This window comes from Nicotiana tomentosiformis, chromosome 7 (genome assembly GCF_000390325.3).
Source record: "Nicotiana tomentosiformis chromosome 7, ASM39032v3, whole genome shotgun sequence".
Lineage (NCBI taxonomy): Eukaryota > Viridiplantae > Streptophyta > Magnoliopsida > Solanales > Solanaceae > Nicotiana > Nicotiana tomentosiformis.
Window position 1 is genome coordinate 128,906,860 of NC_090818.1, and position 18,351 is coordinate 128,925,210.

Below are 18,351 nucleotides of genomic sequence, written 5' to 3' on the forward strand. Positions count from 1 at the left end.
TACAACATATCACAAATTGCAAATCAAGTGCTCAAATATTACAACATATCACAATTGCACATCAGGTGCTCAAATATTACAACATATCACAGAAATCAACAATATATTATTTTTTCACAATAAGAAACCCACGACTCGATCATAATGTGTACAACATCTTAACAAAATATTCGGGAGTGAACAACTCAACCGAATAATATTTCACGATTTGACACTTTGCCTTAATATGATTCATGGCCTTTATAATTCAATACCAAATTTTCAACAACGTGAACTGAAAAGTAATTTATCAGGGAACAACACCTCTTTTAAATCACAACTTCAAGAAATAAATAGATTTATTCATCTTATTAACTAAATTTTTCATTTAAACTATCTGTAGGTAAAATCAATAATGAAAGTGTTTTCCATAAAAATGGCAACTCAAACAAACACAGAGTTCACATAAAAGTCAAGTGGCAATCACACCAAATTATCATATAAAAACAACCTCGGCAAACAAGGAATGAGGCATGACAAATAAGGGATTTAATAAGTTACAACAATTTTTCAATTTAATACTTAAGGGCGTCTACGAATTTCAACCGATATAATATGCACATATAAACTAAGTACGTACTCGTCACCTCGCGTACATGATTTTCAATTACATAATTTTCACATAAAACTCAATGTCAAAGGGGTAATTCCCTCACTCAAGGTTAGGCAAGATACTTACCTTTTTGAAGTTATGTCGATATTCCAAAATAGTCGTCTTGCTTGAATAAATCACTCGGACAGCTCAAATCTATTCAAATTAATTCAATTCAGTCAATACTAGTTATAGGAATTAATTCCATATGAAAATACTAATTTTCCAACAAAACCTGAAATTTAACTCAAAAATCGTCCGTGGGGCCCACGTCTCGGAATCCGACGAAACTCATAAAATCTGACAACCTATTTAATTACGAGTCCACGCATACCAATTTTATCAAATTTCGATAACAACTCGACCTCAAAATCTAAAATTTTCCTTGTTGAAAAGTTTTGCAAAAATCTTGATTTCTTCCATTTAAATCTGAAATAAATGATGAATATAACCATAGAATCATGAAGTATAATCACTTTCAGATATAAAATACTTGCTCCAATCCATATGATGAAAATTTCCTCAAAAATCGCTTCAATCCGAGCTTCATAGCTCCAAATATGTTAAAAAGGCTGAAACCTCGAAATATAGCTACTGCCCAGGTATTTACTCTTCGTGATCGCGGAAAATGCTTCGCGATCGCGAAGAAGAAGTCCTCAGCTCTTCCAAAAAGCCTCTAGTATAATGGTCATAATGTTTTGTACAAAATTTCAAATGATGAATGGTTTAACTTTCTGAAAACTAGACTCCAAGGGATATAACTTTCATTTGTTGCTCATCTCCCAATTTCTTATAGATTTCGAAATATAAGCTTCCAAAGTCAGCCCTATGCAACAGAGATTTCCAAACTCTTCCCCGACAGCCTGTAGTTTATCTATCATAATATTTTGTACACAACTCCAAATGACAAATGGTTTTCCTTTCTGAAAACTAGACACAAAGGGATACAACTTTAATTTTTGGATCATCTCCAAATTCTTTATAGATTGTAAGATATAAGCTTTCAAAGTCGGGTCAGTGCAACAAAGGTTTGTTCTATGCGATCGCGAAATAGCTTCCGCGATTGCGATTCACAAGGCCCCAAATTGTTCTTTACTCTTCGGAATGCGACCTAATATTCACGATCGCGATGCACACCTTTGTGGACAAAACCAACAATTTAAAATGGCCTAGAAATAGTCCGAAACCACCTTGAAACTCACCTGAGCCCCTCGGGACCTCAACCAAATATATCAACAAGTCCTAGAACATCATACAAATTTAGTCGAAGTCTCAAATCACATCAAACAACGCTAGAGCCACGAATCATGCCCCAATTCAAGCTTAATGAAACTAAGAAATTTCAACTTCTACATTCGACGCTGAAACCTATCAAGTCAAGTCCGATTGACCTCAAATTTTGCACACAAGTAACGGACCTATGAAAATTTTCAGAACTGGATTCCGACCCCGATATCAAAAAGTCAACTCCCCGATCAAACTTCCAACTTAAATTTCATATTTTCGCTATTTCAAGCGTAATTTAATTACAGGCTTCCAAATAATTTTTCGGACACACTCCTAAATCCAAAATCACCATACGAAGTTATTAGAATCATCGAAATTCTATTCCGGAGTCATTTGCTCAAAAGTCAAACTCCGGTCAACTCTTTTCATTTAAGCTTCAAAAATGAGAATTGTTCTCTCAGTTTAATTCCGAATCTTTCGAAAATCAAACTCGATCACACACGCGAGTCATAATACATATTAAGAAACTTCTCGAGACCCTAAGTCACTAAACGAGACGTTAATTTTTAAAACAACAAGTCAGGTCGTTACAAATTACGAGTTCTAGATCACAGTTATCTGTTGATAATCTTGTAATATATAACTACTTCATTAGCATGTACGAGTATATTGAAAGTTTTAACCTCATACTCTTGTAGTTTTGGTGTTTTGGTTGTCAATTGCTATTGACAAAACGTGTAAATCATTTTTCAAACTTCAAACATAAGTATTTAAATTTCATTAATGCAAAATTCCACGGCTAACATGTGAACATGATAGACCCTACATATCGATTCCACTTTTTAAATACAAACTTCGATTCGCCCTTTATGTGGATTTAAAGAAAGCAATAGTACTTTTTATTTTTATTTTTGCACATTTTCTACTCCAAAAAAATCAATAATACGAAATTTCACTACACTCATTAATTATTCTTTTATATATAACCCTATGTTTATATATGTTTAAAATTCCTAAAATTATATGTATAATTTTAATCGGAAAACAGATACAACTAGAAATACTTTGTTAAAGTGTTACATCACGTGAATCACATCCTCCTAAAATTATTCAAAAGACGAGGGGTTTGTCTTTGTGTGTACAAGAGACCGTTTGGTACAATAGTGTGATAAACAAAGATATATCATAGAATAAAATTAGTCATCTCACTTTTTATATGAAATAGCTAATGTTATCGTATTAGTATAAAATTAATTTCAAGATTATCTAATACCTATAATAAAATATGGAATAAATTCAATCTCAAATTCTACCCGGAATAATTGCAAACGATCCCTTAGTTCTTAAAAAAACATAAATAAAATTATATGGCCAAATTCTGAAGTAGTCTTCACGCCCTTTAGTGTGCGCGTCCACTGTTAGCTTAGACTTTAAGAACAATTTTAACAAACCAATTTTCCACTAATAATAATAATAAACTAATTGACCCAACAAGTTTCCAAGTCGTCTTTTGTTGCAGATATGGTCAAGCATGCTGGAAAAAGATGTTTTTGATTTCTACGTTGCATGGTCTATTTTATATTATAATTTTCATTTTTTATATATTTGGTTGATTATTATTATTTAATCCAGTAGCCAGTGTAGACCAAGTACCGACTGGTTCACTCCCCAACTATCCCTTTTGTTTTAATCTTTTCTTTTTTGTCCATTGTGGCTGTTACTTGTAAATACTGTCAAGGATAGTTTGGTAGTATTTATAAGAACGGCGAGGGGCCAAATATACTCTTCTACTTTTGAAAATGGTCTAAGAATATCATTTATTATACTATTGAGATATTTATACCCCTACAGTCATACTTTGGATTCAAATATACCCCTCATTTAAACAGAGGGACACGTGTCATCATCCTGTTGGTCAATTCAAAATATCTCCTAATTAATTAAAAAGACATATTACCAATACCCGAAACATAATTTTTTTTTGTAAAAGTTGGAAAAAACTAAATTTATGTTTTTACTAAAAAGTGAAAAAAAAACGAAAATATTTTTTATTCCAGTTTTTACAAAAAAACCTGCTTTAAAAAAACTGATTTTTTTTCTAAAATAATATTTTTGTAAAAACTGAAAAAAAAAAGTGAAAAATAATTTTCCAAAGCAATTAAAAACTGAAAAAAACTGAAATATTTTTTAACTAAAAACTGAAAAAAAAGAAAATATTTATTTATTCAGTTTTTACAAAAACATTGCTTTAGAAAATTAATTTTTAATTTTTTTCAGTTTTTACATAAATATTATTTTAGAAAATATTTTTCAGCTTTTTTTTAAAGCAGTTTTTTTGTAAAAACTGGAAATTTTTTTTTTCGTTTTTTCAGTTTTTAGTAAAAAAATTCAGTTTTTTCCAGTTTTTACAAAAAATTGCTTTAGAAAATTAATTTTCAGCTTTTATTTTTCAGTTTTTACAAAAACATTATTTTAGAAAATATTTTTTAGTTTTTTCTAAAGCAGTTTTTTTTAAAAAACTGAAAAATATTTTCGTTTTTTTCAGTTTTTAGTAAAAATAATTTTAGTTTTTTCCATTTTTTATAAAAAAAATTTGCTTTAAAATTTTTTTTTTCGGGTATGGGTAATGGGTCTTTTTAATTAATTAGGAGATATTTAGAATTGACCAACAGGACGACGACACGTGTCCCTCCGTTTAAATGAGAGGTATATTTGAACCCAAAGTATGACTGCAGGGGTATAGATAACCCAATAGTATAACGAGGGATATTCTTAGACCATTTTCGAAAGTAGAGAGGTATATTTGGCCCTTTGCCGTTATAAGAATAATACTGAATAGAGTAATAATGCTAGAATTAGTTATGTCAAAATTAATTATGTTAAAATTATTTCTTATCGACTGTTTGATTTGATATATTAATAATAATAATATGAATTATATAAAATTATTTGCTTACAAAAAATATTTTAAATTGTAGATTAAACCCCACAAGTCAATCTGATGGTCAAGGTACCACAATTCAAATAGCAATACCAGGATTTTATATCAATTAGTTTGCTACTCATTGCTATTCAATTAGATTTTATTTTCTCTCCTGTTAAACTATATGTGAAAAGAATGATAAAGATTCAGAGATGGTTTGTTGACTCGATGACCTAGACAAACAATAATAGAGGAGTTCCCTACTTTGACTACCCAGGTCAACCAAGCAAAGATTCTTGACTAAGTGCAATGAGAGGGTCATACGGGGGAAACTGGTGGGTCGGGTCGGATATTGGCGGATTGAAAACGGATAATGTAAAAACGGATAAATTATCTAATCTGACCCATATTTAATTCGGATAAAAAATGGGTTAACCAGCGGATAATATAGATATACATATTATCCATGACTTCTTGAATTTGATTACTTTTGGGAGAAATTCTTAATCTCCCAAACTCGAGGAACCCCCAATTTGAGCCTTTACAAATATTAAAGTTAAATCCATTAGTTATCCATTGGTTATCCATTTTCTAAGTGGATAATATGATTCTTATCTATATTTGACCCATTTTTAGAAAATTTACTATCCAGCCTATTTTTTAATGGATAATATGGATGAATAATTATTTTCTTTTAACCATTTTGCTACCCCCAGTCATACATAATATTGACGAAGCCTCCTTTATTGGTTTTTTTCCTTTCAATATCTCGTATATGAAATTTCCTCGTTTTACTTATTTGAATTCGCACCAAGTAGGCCTACTTAGAGAAATAAAGCGCTCCCTATAAAAAAAAAGTACTTCATTCTTAACAAATTTAAGATTTATGATTAAAAGTAGAGGAATGTCGACCATTTTTGCTTGGTGGTATATGTTTATAGCATCTCTGTCCTTTCAGAATAGGGGTAAGGTCTGTGTATATACTATATTTCCGACCGGACTCTGCTAGTGGGACTGAGGATGTTGTTGTTGGTATAAGTTTATGGCCAATTGAGAGTATTTTTGCACCAATCTTTGGTATTCGTGATTCTTGAATTGGATATGCAATGTTTATTGTGTGTGTTTAATAGTAGGCAACATTGTCCCTCCTTGGCAACAAGTAGGGACCAAATCAATTAGTACATGAATTTCAATTGAATCGCTTGCCGACAACGACAGAGGTTTGCTAAGAAAAATGTTTAGTTAAAAGAAATTCTTTCCCTCGGATATATATTGACATCCTACTTTCCTTTGATTGCTATGTGTTTTTGTTAATTTGTACAACTCTTTTTTTTAAGAAATTAGATAGAGAGAGAAAAAGGAGCTTGTTTAACTAATAATATTCGATTCGATGAGGAAATCGATTTATGGCTCATTTCGAATGTTTTTTTTAGTTTTATGGACGATCTTCTCATAGAAGATCGGTAAAAAATAACTAACCTCTCAAGAAGTCACTCCTATACTTGTCTCAAAATTTTAATCCCTTACTAATTGGTGTTCACTTTTGATCTTTTCCGAATTCAAATTGGACATATGTTAATCATATTATGAAAATAAAATATAAATAGAGTATTTAAAAATTACATAAAAAGTATTATAAATTATATTTTTATTTTATAATAATGGCATAATACTTTTAAAAAAATCACTCTTATAAATGAAAAGGTTTTAAATTATAGGAATGTTCTCTTTTTTTTCCCCATGTACGTATATATTGCCTGAGGATAATATGATGAAATCTTTATAACCGTAAATGTCAACTAAGTTTTTTTACTAACAATTAGAATCGGCCACAGATACTTGAGGTGATTTTAGTCAAATAAGACGTCTTTAGTTCTGAAAATATTAATTATTTGAACATATATAGAAAGTCTATCAAGGTGAAGGTACTGAGTTAGTAACAATTAGGATCGGCCACAGATACATATATAGAATTTAGTATTGCTTCAAACCAAGATTAATTAGTATTCCTAAATTGTCTAGAATTTAGTATTTACTAGTTTATTTAAGAAAAAATGCCTAAGTACCCCCTGACGTATAGCCGGATTCTCAATTACACACTTTACCTTTGTGGGGGGTTTTATTACCCCCTAAACTATTTTAAAATAGAATAAATCCACCCTTGAAATACTACAATCAGATTTCAGCTGGGAGGTGAACTACACACCCCATACAAGTGTATATTTTATTAAAAAATTATTTTTCTTTTCTCTTATTTTCTTCATTCTCTTTTCTCTTTTTCATTTACTCTCGTCACCACCAAACTAAACAACAAAGTTTCACCCCATTATCTAAATTTTGGGCCCTGATTTTTTTTTTTTTGGTTGCTAAGCTAGACTTGAGGCCTTTGGCTATTGTGGTGATGGCGTTTTGGATGGTTTCTATCACCGGTAATTGTGGGGGCATAAAATGGTGGCTCTTATGATTAAAAGGCGAGTGTTAGTGAATTATGTGAGTATATGTGTGTCTGCTGGGTAAGAAAAGGCTTCTTCCAGTTTAAAATTTCAAAAACTCTATTTTTTCCGACAGAAAAAAAAATTCCGGTGATGGATATTTCCAGATTTGAGTGGTTTGCTTCACATATGTATATTTTTTTTTTAATGAAAGTGTGATTTGTGTGTTTGAGACGGTGAGAAATAGAAAGAAGACTAACCAAAATAATTAAAGAAGAATGCCATAAAAGTCGTCGGCGAGTGCTGTATGTTATTGATGGGAATGGCTAAGTGCAGGAGAAGAAGGAAAAAACAAAGAAAAAGGAAAAAGTACGAAATTATATTTCTCATTAAAAATGTAAAAAAGCAAAAAAAAAATAAATTAAAAAATCATTTTTTCTTGCTTCTCACTTCTGTCACGTAAGCTTTAAGGGCGTAAATAATTCTATTTTAAAATAGTTTAGGCCTTTAGGGGGTAATAAACCTCCCGCAAAGGTAGAATGTGTAATTGAGAATCCGAATATAAGTCAGAGGGTACTTATACATTTTTTCTTTATTTAATCCATGTCTAGTTGGATTTTCTTTATCTAAACCATATTGGAATAAGTTTTCTAGTATAATCAAATTTGGTTTTATAGTATTATAAATAGAAGGTGCTAAGACATAAAGAGATTCAAGAGTTTATAAGTGAATAAATAAGCTTTGTGCCCCGTTTATTCGATCTCTAGTTTGAAAATGCCAGGTGGTTTGGCATTTATGAAGCCTGAGGATTACTAGTATTTGTTAGGACCGAAATAATCAGGTGTCATGCGGAAGATAGTAAAGCAAACCTTGAACGACGATAAATTAGATAACAAAGAGAAATATACGAAAAGAGACAAAGATTTAACGTAGTTCGGTTAATTGACTTACGTCCACGGCGGAGATGAACAATCCATTATAAAAGAGAGTACAAAATATCGAGAGAACAGACCCACGAACATAAGTGACACACTAACACTTGTTCCGTAAAGTTTTTCCCCTAAATAAGACACCCAGCCCTCTATGACTACATTGTGGATGCTGCTGAATGAGACGAAATGATCCTTAATTGATAGAAATATGAAATATGGTAAAAAAATCAGAACAACACCAATACAAAATAACCAAAAAAAACACTTACTGGTAAAGGTTATTGAAAAGGTCTCTACAAATTAGATAAATTGGCTCGCCCTTATATGCGCAAGATTCTTATGGTCATTTCACCTCTGCTCACTTATGAATATGATGATTATGCTCGCGTTGATTGAAAGGAAATTACATCTCATCTTAGCAAGGTAGTTGGTTTGGCGAGATAACCTGACAGGTCATCGAGAGTTTTAAATCTTAATTCTGTATTTCGAAACCTTCAATAGCTTATTTAGGCCTTTGTCGATTTGTGTGTACAGTCCGGATATTTTTCTGAAAGGCTTATATATTAAAAATTGATAAAATATGAAATTTTGCCTTAAAAATCCATTTGAATTGATTTCGGTCAACATTTTGAGCAAACGGATCTCGATACGTATTTTGACGGTCCCTGTGGGACCGTATCGTGATTTGGGACTTGGTCGTATGCCCGAAATCAAATTCGTAGGTCCCTAACTCGAGTTATTGCTTGTTGTCGAAATTTTAAAATTTAAAGGTTTAATGATTTTAAAGAATTGATCAATCTTTGACTATGTTGATATCGGGTTCGTATTTTGGTTCCTGAACCCGATATAGGTCTGTTACTATATTTATGACCTGTCTGCCAAATTTGGTGAGAAACAAAGTTGGTTTGACGTGATCCGGACGTCAGGTTGTTAAAATAGAAATTGTAGAATTTCATTAAAAAATTTATTTGATTTGGTGTCCGATTCGTAGTTCTAGGCATTAAATTGATATTTTGATCGCGCGAGCGAGTTCGTATGAGGTTGTTTTTGTACTTATGTACATATTTTGTTTGGAGCACGAGGGCTCGGGTGAGTTTCGGATAGCCTACAGACCTTAGTTCTTTGAAAAACAAATCTGGTTTTAGGACTTTTGCTGGTTTCTGGTGTCGTGTGCTTCGCGAACGCAAAGTGGAGTTTGGGACAGTGGAATTTTCTTAATCGCGAACACGACAGCTGGGTCGTGAACGCGGAGCAATAAGGGGCCTTACCCTTCACGAACGCGACCAGCTACTCACGAATGCGACCCTACTCACGAACGCGATGCTTTATGGACCTGGGAAGGGGATCATGGTTTCTTCTACGCGAACGCGAAGGCTAGTGGGAGCAGCCTTTGTGAACGCGTTGGAGTACTCACGAACACGAAGGCCACTTAGGATGCTGCATTACACGAACGCGAAGAAGGTCTAACACCCAATGATTAAAACAGACCAAAACCGGGATTTTTCCCATTTTTCACAAATCCTCCCTTAGAGCTTGGCCTAGGAGCGATTTCAAAGGAGTTTTCATGATTTCGAACTGGGTAAGTATTTTTTTTTTTCATATAGTGATTATATTTCATAAATCCATGTCTATATTCATCATGTATTTCATATTTAGATGGAAGAAAATTGAAATTTTTGTAAAACTTTCCAAAAGCAAAATTTAAGATTTGAAGGTCCATTTGACATCGTAATTTAATAATTTTTATATGGTTGGACTCGTCTCGGAACGGATGTTCGGATTTCGTGAGTTTTTTTTTTGAGATTCGAGATGTGGGCCCCACTATAAAACTTTTAGATGAATTTCAGATTTTAATTCGAAAAATTAGTAATTTTATATGTAATTAATTCCTACGATCCGTGTTGAGTATATTGAATTGTTTGTGACTAGATTTGAAACTTTTGAACACTAATTCGCGAGGCAAAGGTTTATTGGAATCTTGAATTTGGTTGCGAAGCGAGGTAAGTGTCGTAGTTAACCTTGACTTAAGGGAATAGAACCCTTGAATTATTTGTTACGTGAATTTCATGTGTAACAATGTATATGCAAGGTGACGAGTGGCTATACGTCGTCAAAATGATTGTTTGCATAATTATTTGGAAATCATAAACTATTTTCTTTATCATGAGTTAATTATTATATTGATTGTTTCTCTCATATTCCCAGTCAAATATTAATTCTTGAATTCATGCAATAATTGTTACGTGCTTATTTGATTTATGTGTCTCAATTGCCACTTGACATTTAGCATATTAAGTATTGAATTACCTATCTTCTCCCTCATTTTTCACAATTGCTACTTGTCATTTCTTGTTAACCTAAATAAATTATAATCATTGTATTCTTTGTTACCTAATAAGTTCTTATCTAATGTGGTATTTACTGGAGTATTTTTTTTTATTACATTTAAGAGTTATTAATTTATATTGTTGGAGCAGGTTGCACGCCGCAACGGAAATGAAAATGAATATATTGGGGGATCGGGTTGCACGCCGCAACAGATTATATTTTAAGTTTATATAGTTGGAGCGGGTTGCACGCTACAACGGAAATTTATTGAAGAATTATATTGTTGGAATGGGTTGCACGTCGCAACGGAATTAGAAAAGAAATAATTGATTGTGACTGTCGAAATGATTTCGATTATTGCTATGATTTACTTGTCTTACCTTTATTATTATTATTATTATTATTATTATTGTTATTGTTGTATTATCTTTATTATTATTATTATTATTATTTTTAATTATTATTATTGTTATTATTATTATTATTATTATTATTATTATTATTATTATTATTATTATTGCGCACATGTTAATGTAAACGACCTGCCTTAGCCTCGTCACTACTTCGTCGAGGTTAGGCTCGGCACTTATAGAGTACATGGGGTCGGTTGTACTCACACTACGCTCTACACTTGTGCAAATTTTGGAGTTGGTACCAGCGGCGTACCATAGACTTGCTCGGATTCAGCTACCCAAATTAATTTGTAAAAAAAATGGTTAAGATTATTGTAACGTTGGCTTGCCTAGCAAGTGAAATGTTAGGCGTCATCACGGTCCCGAAGGTGAGAATTTCGGGTTGTTACACTATGATTGATGTCATGCGTCCTGATATTCACCCCCTTGAGGAATATGTCTGGAACGAAACTGCTCGAGCTTTTTAGCATCGTAGCGTCTGCTTTTGGTATACCTGCTTTGTTGACATTCCTGAAAGAAGCTTGTCATAGTAACAAGTCTTGGCAAGCTCGTCAAACAGGTATTAAGATTGTTTAGCAAATCGCTATTTTCATTGGTTGTCATGTTTGAGATCTTTGGTTGAAGTTATTGAACATGGTCTTACTGATGAGTGCCAGAGAGTCAAGATTATTACAGCTCTTTCTCTTGCTGAAGCTATTGCACCATATGGTATTGTTGTTGTCTATTAATTAATCAGTGCATAATTTATTAATTCTTGTTGTCTATTCTTGTTACTGTTTTCTTTTCATGGTAAGTGATGTGACTATGCTTCTTCTGAGCTGTTGAGGGTATATCAAAAACAATATTTTTACTTTTATAGGGTAATGATAAGACTGTGTTACCCTCCTTATATCTCACTTGTGAAATTATACTGAGTTTTGAATAATTTCTTAATTACGAACTCTAGTCACTGTCATTCTTCCTACCTTCTTGTTTGGGATTGTTATCATCTTTTGCATATGATTATTTGAAACGCCAGATATATAATGTGCATCTGTGGTTGACATTAAAAGTACAAAATAAGGTGGAACATCTCATCAATATGTACTCTTAGCTACTTGATTTGCACCACAAATAGTGTTACAGTACATAGTGCTTCTGGCTAAACTGTTGCCATCACACTCTTACTAAATAGACCATTGTCACATACTCCTTTTTTAAAGCCAGTAGTGTGGATAACTTGGTGTAATTGTATGCAAACAAATGAAAAAGAACAAAGTAGCCTCCCCCCCACCCCCTCACCCCTCCCTTTCCCCAGATGTCAGAAAAAATTTAATTAATTTTTTTCTTAAAATAAAAGAAAAATCATCACTGGGGGTCCATTTGGACAGAAGGTTGGAGAAGAAATTAAAAAATAGTCACATATTCACAAATGTTAATTGAAAAATAGTCATTGTTTGAAAAGTAATCGAAATTTAGCCACTTTTCATGTAAAGATAAATCTGAACGAAAACACTGTTCAAAATCCGGAAAATATTCCAGCATAATATACTGGAGTTATGCTGGAGTTCCAGCATAATATATTGGAGTTCCTGTATAATATACTGCTTCAGCATAATATGCAGGAAGTTCATACATAAGTGCATCAATCTCCAGTATATTATGCTGGACCGATCCGTGTTGCAGCAAAATAATGACTATTTTTCAATAACTTTGCAAACACTGGCTACTTTTGAACTATTAGTTCGAAAACTGGCTAACCCGTGCTATTTTTACGTGGCTTGGACCTTCTGCGTTTCGGATCACAAGCCCACTTTGTAACGATAAATCTGAAAAATGTACACAAAAAGCAGTTGGTAAATATGCTCCAATCGATCTCTTCTCTTTCTCCCTTCTCTCACCAACTCTCTCTCAAGTAAGAGTGTAAGACCAATTCCTTCTTCCTACGGTTTTTATTATTTTCTTAATTTCTTTTGATATACAGTCTCAATTAATAAGAGATCTTGATTTATAAATTTCATTTACAAGTTTCTTAATTAGTTATTTTTTTAAGGCAAAAATGCAGAGCAATAATTCTACTGAAGGAGACACATTCCATATCCGCAAATTGGAGATCTCAGACAAAGAAAAAGGTTTCATTGAATTATTAAAACAATTGACTGTTTGTGATTCTGTAACAGACGAAAAATTCAAGGAAAGATTCGAAGAGATTACAAAATATGGAGATGAACATATTATTTGTGTGATTGAAGATGTTAAATCAGGAAAAATTGTTGCAACAGGAAGTGTATTTATTGAGAAAAAATTCGTAAGAAATTGTGGAAAAGCTGGTCATATTGAGGATGTTGTTGTTGATTCAAGTACACGTGGCATGCAATTAGGTAAAAAAATTGTTGAGTATCTTGCTAATCATGCTTATTCTATGGGGTGTTATAAGGTAATACTTGATTGTACGGAAGGGAATAGAGCTTTTTATGAGAAATGTGGTTTCAAGAAAAAAGAGATTCAAATGGTTAAGTATTTTGTTTGATGAATGTTTGTGTTGGCCGCGGAGTCAGGATTTTGAGTATATGGGTTTTGGTATCTAAAACAGGATAGGTGATATAGAGCTACTGGGTTCTGTCGAACTTGTAGCTAGACTTGTAATCTTGGAAGATTGTTAGTCCTCGTTTTGTTTCTTGTAATGAGTTTATTCAAAAGAGATTTACATGGTTAAGTATTTTGTTTGATGAATATTTATATTAGTGGCGGAATCGGGATTTTAAGTATATGAGTTCTGAAATTCATGACAGAATGAATAATATAGAGGTTCTATCGAATCCGTAGCTAGACTTGTAGCTCCGCCGCTACCGTTAGTTGGTTTACTGTGATTTTTGGCATTAATCTTGGACGATTGTTGTTCCTCAGTTTATTAAAAAGAGATTCACATGTTTGAGTATTTTGTTTGATGAATATTTGTGTTAGTTGCCTTTTTGACATTAATCTTGTAAGATTTTTGTTCCCTGTTTCCTTTTTTTTTTGTGCCAAATTTCGCGCACATCAGATTATTTCATCGGGTACTTGTTACCTTCTATCCGCACAAGTACCGGGTAATTTTACCCCCAAAACTTAGGTATATTGGAAAATATCACGTAGCATTTTTTTTTTGTTGGGATTTTGTTATTCCTTGTTTCTTGTAATAGTTTATCATAAAGATAATTGGTTTGAATAGTTTGATCGTCATCATTCACCAAAAGCATACAGTTTGAGTAACAGCAGCTAGCTACTATTTTGTTGTATGGCCTATTACTTGGGGGTTGGTTACTCTAAACATCCTTAAAAATGTGAACTGAATTTGTTTTTCGTGGGAATTCAGGATTTAAACGTGATGGTTCGACCTTTAATGTTTTTAGTACTTAAGTAAGAAGATCATAGCTCAATCTCAGCACATTACAAATATGTTCTGCCACGGTTATCAATTTACTAGTTCAAATACAGATTTTTTGCACATATGCTTTCTCAATGCATAGACAACTAGCTGATCGATGTCATATTTGGAATTTTTTTCTATTTACTAGAGATACCAGGATCTGAAAAACAAAGTTAACCATGAATATACAAGTAAAACCGTTGCTAAAGGAGACAATTAAGCCTAACTCAATCCAGATAATGCTATTATCAACATTATGATGTGTGGGTTAAGCGCACATCACGGGTTCGAACTCTGTCGCAGACAAAGTCTGATATTAAAAGGGAAAAGGATAGAGGGACAAGTCCAATAATTAGCCTTGTGCAATTGGTCCTCAGGGATTTTTCGGTTCATAAAAAGAACATTCTTTTAAGCACGTCAGTGACTTCTGCGCACAGAGACGACTTTTTCTGCTGCAGACATTCGTTTAACAGACTGAGAGCACTCAATGGGCTAGAGTCAATGGCGGAGCCAGAATTTTTACTAAGGGATGTCAAAATATAAAAATTAAACACTCGAGTAAATTAAGAAAATTCAATATGTAGTATATATACCTATTTAATTTTTTTTTTTTACCTAACTACACTAATCTTTTCTTTTTCTGTATCATTAACATCAGCCATGTTGCCCCAAAAGATTAGCAAAAAATACAACTGTGTTTCAAGGTCATTACATACTGCCTTTTGCTCTAAAAAATTCGGTTGTTTCTTTCTCTGCAACTGATACAAGTATTGTCTTTTCCAGTTGGCCAGCTCTCCCCGTCTTTTCTATGACACCATCCCATATAGCTACTGATTTAAAGCTTGCAACAAGCCCAGGCATTTGTATAAAGGCTTCCAATGAGATAGCCCAATATCTCCACGAGGAACTGCAAATTGTGGAACTCATTTTAATCCAATTGATCAACACCATATATTGTTCGATCACAGTATTTTCGCTTTTGCACAGCATTACAGCAATACCAACAAACCCAATGTAATCCCACATGTGGGGTCTAAGGAGGGTAATGCGTACGCAGACCTTACCCCTACCTTGTGAAGGTAGAGAAACTGTTTCCGATAGACCCTCGCCTCAAAGAACAGTGAGCTTCTGCACAGCATTGCTCCTCTTATTTAGTTGATTGTACTCTTTGTTGACAGAGAAATCTTAGGTCTGTCTCTTGTGCTTTTTGTATGGGTTTCCCTGATCGGCATAAAAGTACGACAGTATTTGACCTCTATTTTCCCTCCCTCTCCAATATTCTTTCTCTTCTCGATTACTTGCTCGATAGAAAGTTAGCACATCATGTTACCAACTGAAGTCTTACCAGTAATCTCCACATGAGCATGATCCTTTAGTAAAACAATGGAAACGGTTATTATCCCGCAAGATAATTTCTCTCTCTGTTATCTTTGAGATTAGCTTGAAGAATGTATGACAATCACCACAGATACGAAGATTTTTAATTATTCTGATAACATCACTAGCTTTAGTACTTAGTAAGCCAAATGCAAGCGCAAGCTTCTCACTGTGACAGCCAACAAAGTGTTCCTTCTCCTCCTCTTCAATGTCAAATAGAACATATTCCGTTTTTGGAACATAGCCCGCCTCTCTTAACTCCTTGCTCAGTTCACTGAGTTTATCGTATATCTTATCTGATATTGGATGATATGTATCTCCAACAAGAAATTCGTGAACAATTCCATCAATCTCTATCCAACTATATGCAGGAATCTTCTGCATTCTTCTCTCATTCATAGTGGACCTGATTTTCTCCGAATCATCCCATTTATTGTTAGATGCATAGATATTTGATAAAAGAACATAGTTTCCTGAGTTCCATGGTTCCAATTCAATCAACTGCTTTAGTACATGTTCAGCCAACTTGGTATCACGATGTAACCGGCAACCACTTAATAGCGCTCCCCAAATAATGGCATTAGCCTTCATTGGCATACTTTCTATCAACGAATGAGCTTCATCTAGCAAACCGGCTCGGCCTAAAAGATCAACCATGCAACCATAATGTTCAATATTTCGTTCCAAAGAGTACAAGTGAGTCATGCTACGAAAATATTTCCGACCATCGTCGACAAGGCCAGCATGAGTACAAGCACAAAGGAGACCCATGAATGTGTTTCCATCAGGTTTAATACCATGTTTCTCTACTTGACCAAAACAACAAAAGGCAGATTTCACATGACCATGCATAGCAAGACCCGATATAACAGCGTTCCAGATTACTCTGTCCTTCACCTTCACTTGCTTGAATATTTCCCAAGCTGAAAACATTCGCCCACATTTAGCATACATATCAATTAGTGCTGTACCTAAAACAGCATTAGAGAAAAACTCATCCATCTCCATCAACCTAGTGGCAGATTCGCCAACTTCTAACGCTCCTAACTTTGCAGACGCAGAAAGTACACCAACCATTGAATAACAATCTGGCCTAAGGTTCTCTCCCTGCATCTTGTGAAACAGCTCCAAAGCCTCTTTCGGAAGCCCGTTCGCCGCGTAACCCTGAATCATAGCACTCCAAGAAACAACATCCTTCTCTACCATCTCATCAAAAACCTCGCGAGCTCTCGCCAAGTTCCCACATTTAGCGTACATGTCAACCAAAGCAGTATTAACAAACACATTCCTTCCCATACCCATCTCCGCCGCATACCTATGTATCCACTCACCGGAACTAACATCCCCTACACAACTACAGGCCGACAGCACGCGAACAAGCGTAAAACTATCAGGACTCAAACCCATCTCCAATGACCTCCGAAACAACTCAATCGCTTCCCTAAACTTCCCAAAATCAATGTACCCCGTCATTATCGCGGTCCAAGAAACAACATTCTTCTCAGGAATATCATCAAACACATTGTGTGCATCGTCAAGAAACCCACACCTGGCATAAACACAAACCAAACCAGTCTTCACAAACACATCACAATCAAACCCTCCTTTAACCACAAGTGTATGAGCCTTAACACCTAGTTCAAAATCCACTAACCTAGCACAAGACTTTAACAAAAATGGGAAAGTAAAATTATTAGGCAAAAAACCATCTTTTCTCATTAATTTAAAAAACTCAACAGATTGGTGAAAACAGTCATTTGAGACCAACCCACGAATCATAGTGTTGTATAAAAAAATGTTGGGTTCTTGAGTTTGGTTAAAAACAAGTTTAGCATAATTAGGGTTGTTGAAATTGTTTAAAATGTATTTTAATAGTAAGTTTAAGAGATAGTTGTTTTGTTCAAAGCCTGTACGAATAAGGCGTGCATGAATGTGTTTAAGCTGATTGAATGATTTAAAGCCATGAAATAAAGCTGTTTTTAGCTCTAACAGAGCTTTAGGAGCAGCTGAGGATGTTGGGTTCATAGCTCGGCAACTGCTACCTTAATTTATCTGGTTTTGATAACTAAACAAATTTTAAGTGGTTTTTAAATTAGTCCCTTAAATATAGTACTGTTTAGCAACTTTGATCCTTTAAATTTGTTGAAAGTGAGCATTTTGGTTTGGGAAATTACCAGCAATGTCCATTTATAAGTAGTTTATTACAAAAATTGGTCAATTCACAAAATATTACTAATATTAGCCAAATATTACCAATATTAGCCAATTAGCTATTTGTAGCAAAAAAAGGTTAAATGTTTGCTTTCTTTTGAGTAGGTTTTGTTAGAATAGATTTGATACATCGTAAGGAGTTTGAATCCCGGTTTTGGGATGATTTGGTGGAGTTTTGAGGTGGTTTGAATTGAAAATTCGAACTAGAAGATGAACATGAAAAAATGATATATGAATCACACGTTGTATTATTTGTGTAACACATATGTATCATATTTGTATCAAATATGTATCACATGTATACCTATGTGTGATACATGCGCGATACATGTTTGATACATGTGTCACAGAAGTATTTTTTGAACTCGATTTTAACTACGAATTTTGATACCAAATCAGTCCAAATCACCTCCAATCTTTCTAAAATTTTGTATATTGACTCATCTATATGTTTTCAATGAATTTCAACTATACCCATTGAAAAAACAT

General features: G+C 33.6%; 2 protein-coding genes across 4 annotated transcripts; one reads left to right on the forward strand and one right to left on the reverse strand.

Annotated features, from left to right (window-relative positions):
* The first annotated feature begins 12,652 nt into the window (after positions 1-12,652).
* On the forward strand, positions 12,653-13,598 carry LOC104104724 (glucosamine 6-phosphate N-acetyltransferase). Of its 3 annotated transcripts, none has more exons than XM_009612870.4 (2): positions 12,653-12,780; positions 12,919-13,598. In XM_009612870.4, the coding sequence occupies exon 2, from the start codon at positions 12,925-12,927 to the stop codon at positions 13,393-13,395; it is 471 nt and encodes a 156-aa protein (XP_009611165.1). In that variant the 5' UTR covers positions 12,653-12,780; positions 12,919-12,924; the 3' UTR covers positions 13,396-13,598. The 3 variants fall into 3 exon arrangements, 2 of the variants coding, with proteins under 2 accessions (XP_009611165.1, XP_009611167.1); XR_011409260.1 differs by having other exon boundaries at positions 12,690-12,788; positions 12,931-13,598; XM_009612872.4 differs by having other exon boundaries at positions 12,690-12,788.
* A 1,871-nt stretch (positions 13,599-15,469) lies between these two features.
* On the reverse strand, positions 15,470-17,727 carry LOC104104725 (putative pentatricopeptide repeat-containing protein At3g08820). The gene has a single exon (XM_009612873.4). The coding sequence runs from the start codon at positions 17,674-17,676 to the stop codon at positions 15,616-15,618; it is 2,061 nt and encodes a 686-aa protein (XP_009611168.1). The 5' UTR covers positions 17,677-17,727; the 3' UTR covers positions 15,470-15,615.
* Positions 17,728-18,351: the final 624 nt, after the last annotated feature.

What these genes read in the sequence shown, in the direction of transcription:
- LOC104104724 (XM_009612870.4), top strand. Translation starts at nt 12,925, where the DNA reads ATGCAGAGCAATAATTCTACTGAAGGAGACACATTCCATATCCGCAAA.
- LOC104104725 (XM_009612873.4), bottom strand. Translation starts at nt 17,676, where the DNA reads ATGAACCCAACATCCTCAGCTGCTCCTAAAGCTCTGTTAGAGCTAAAA.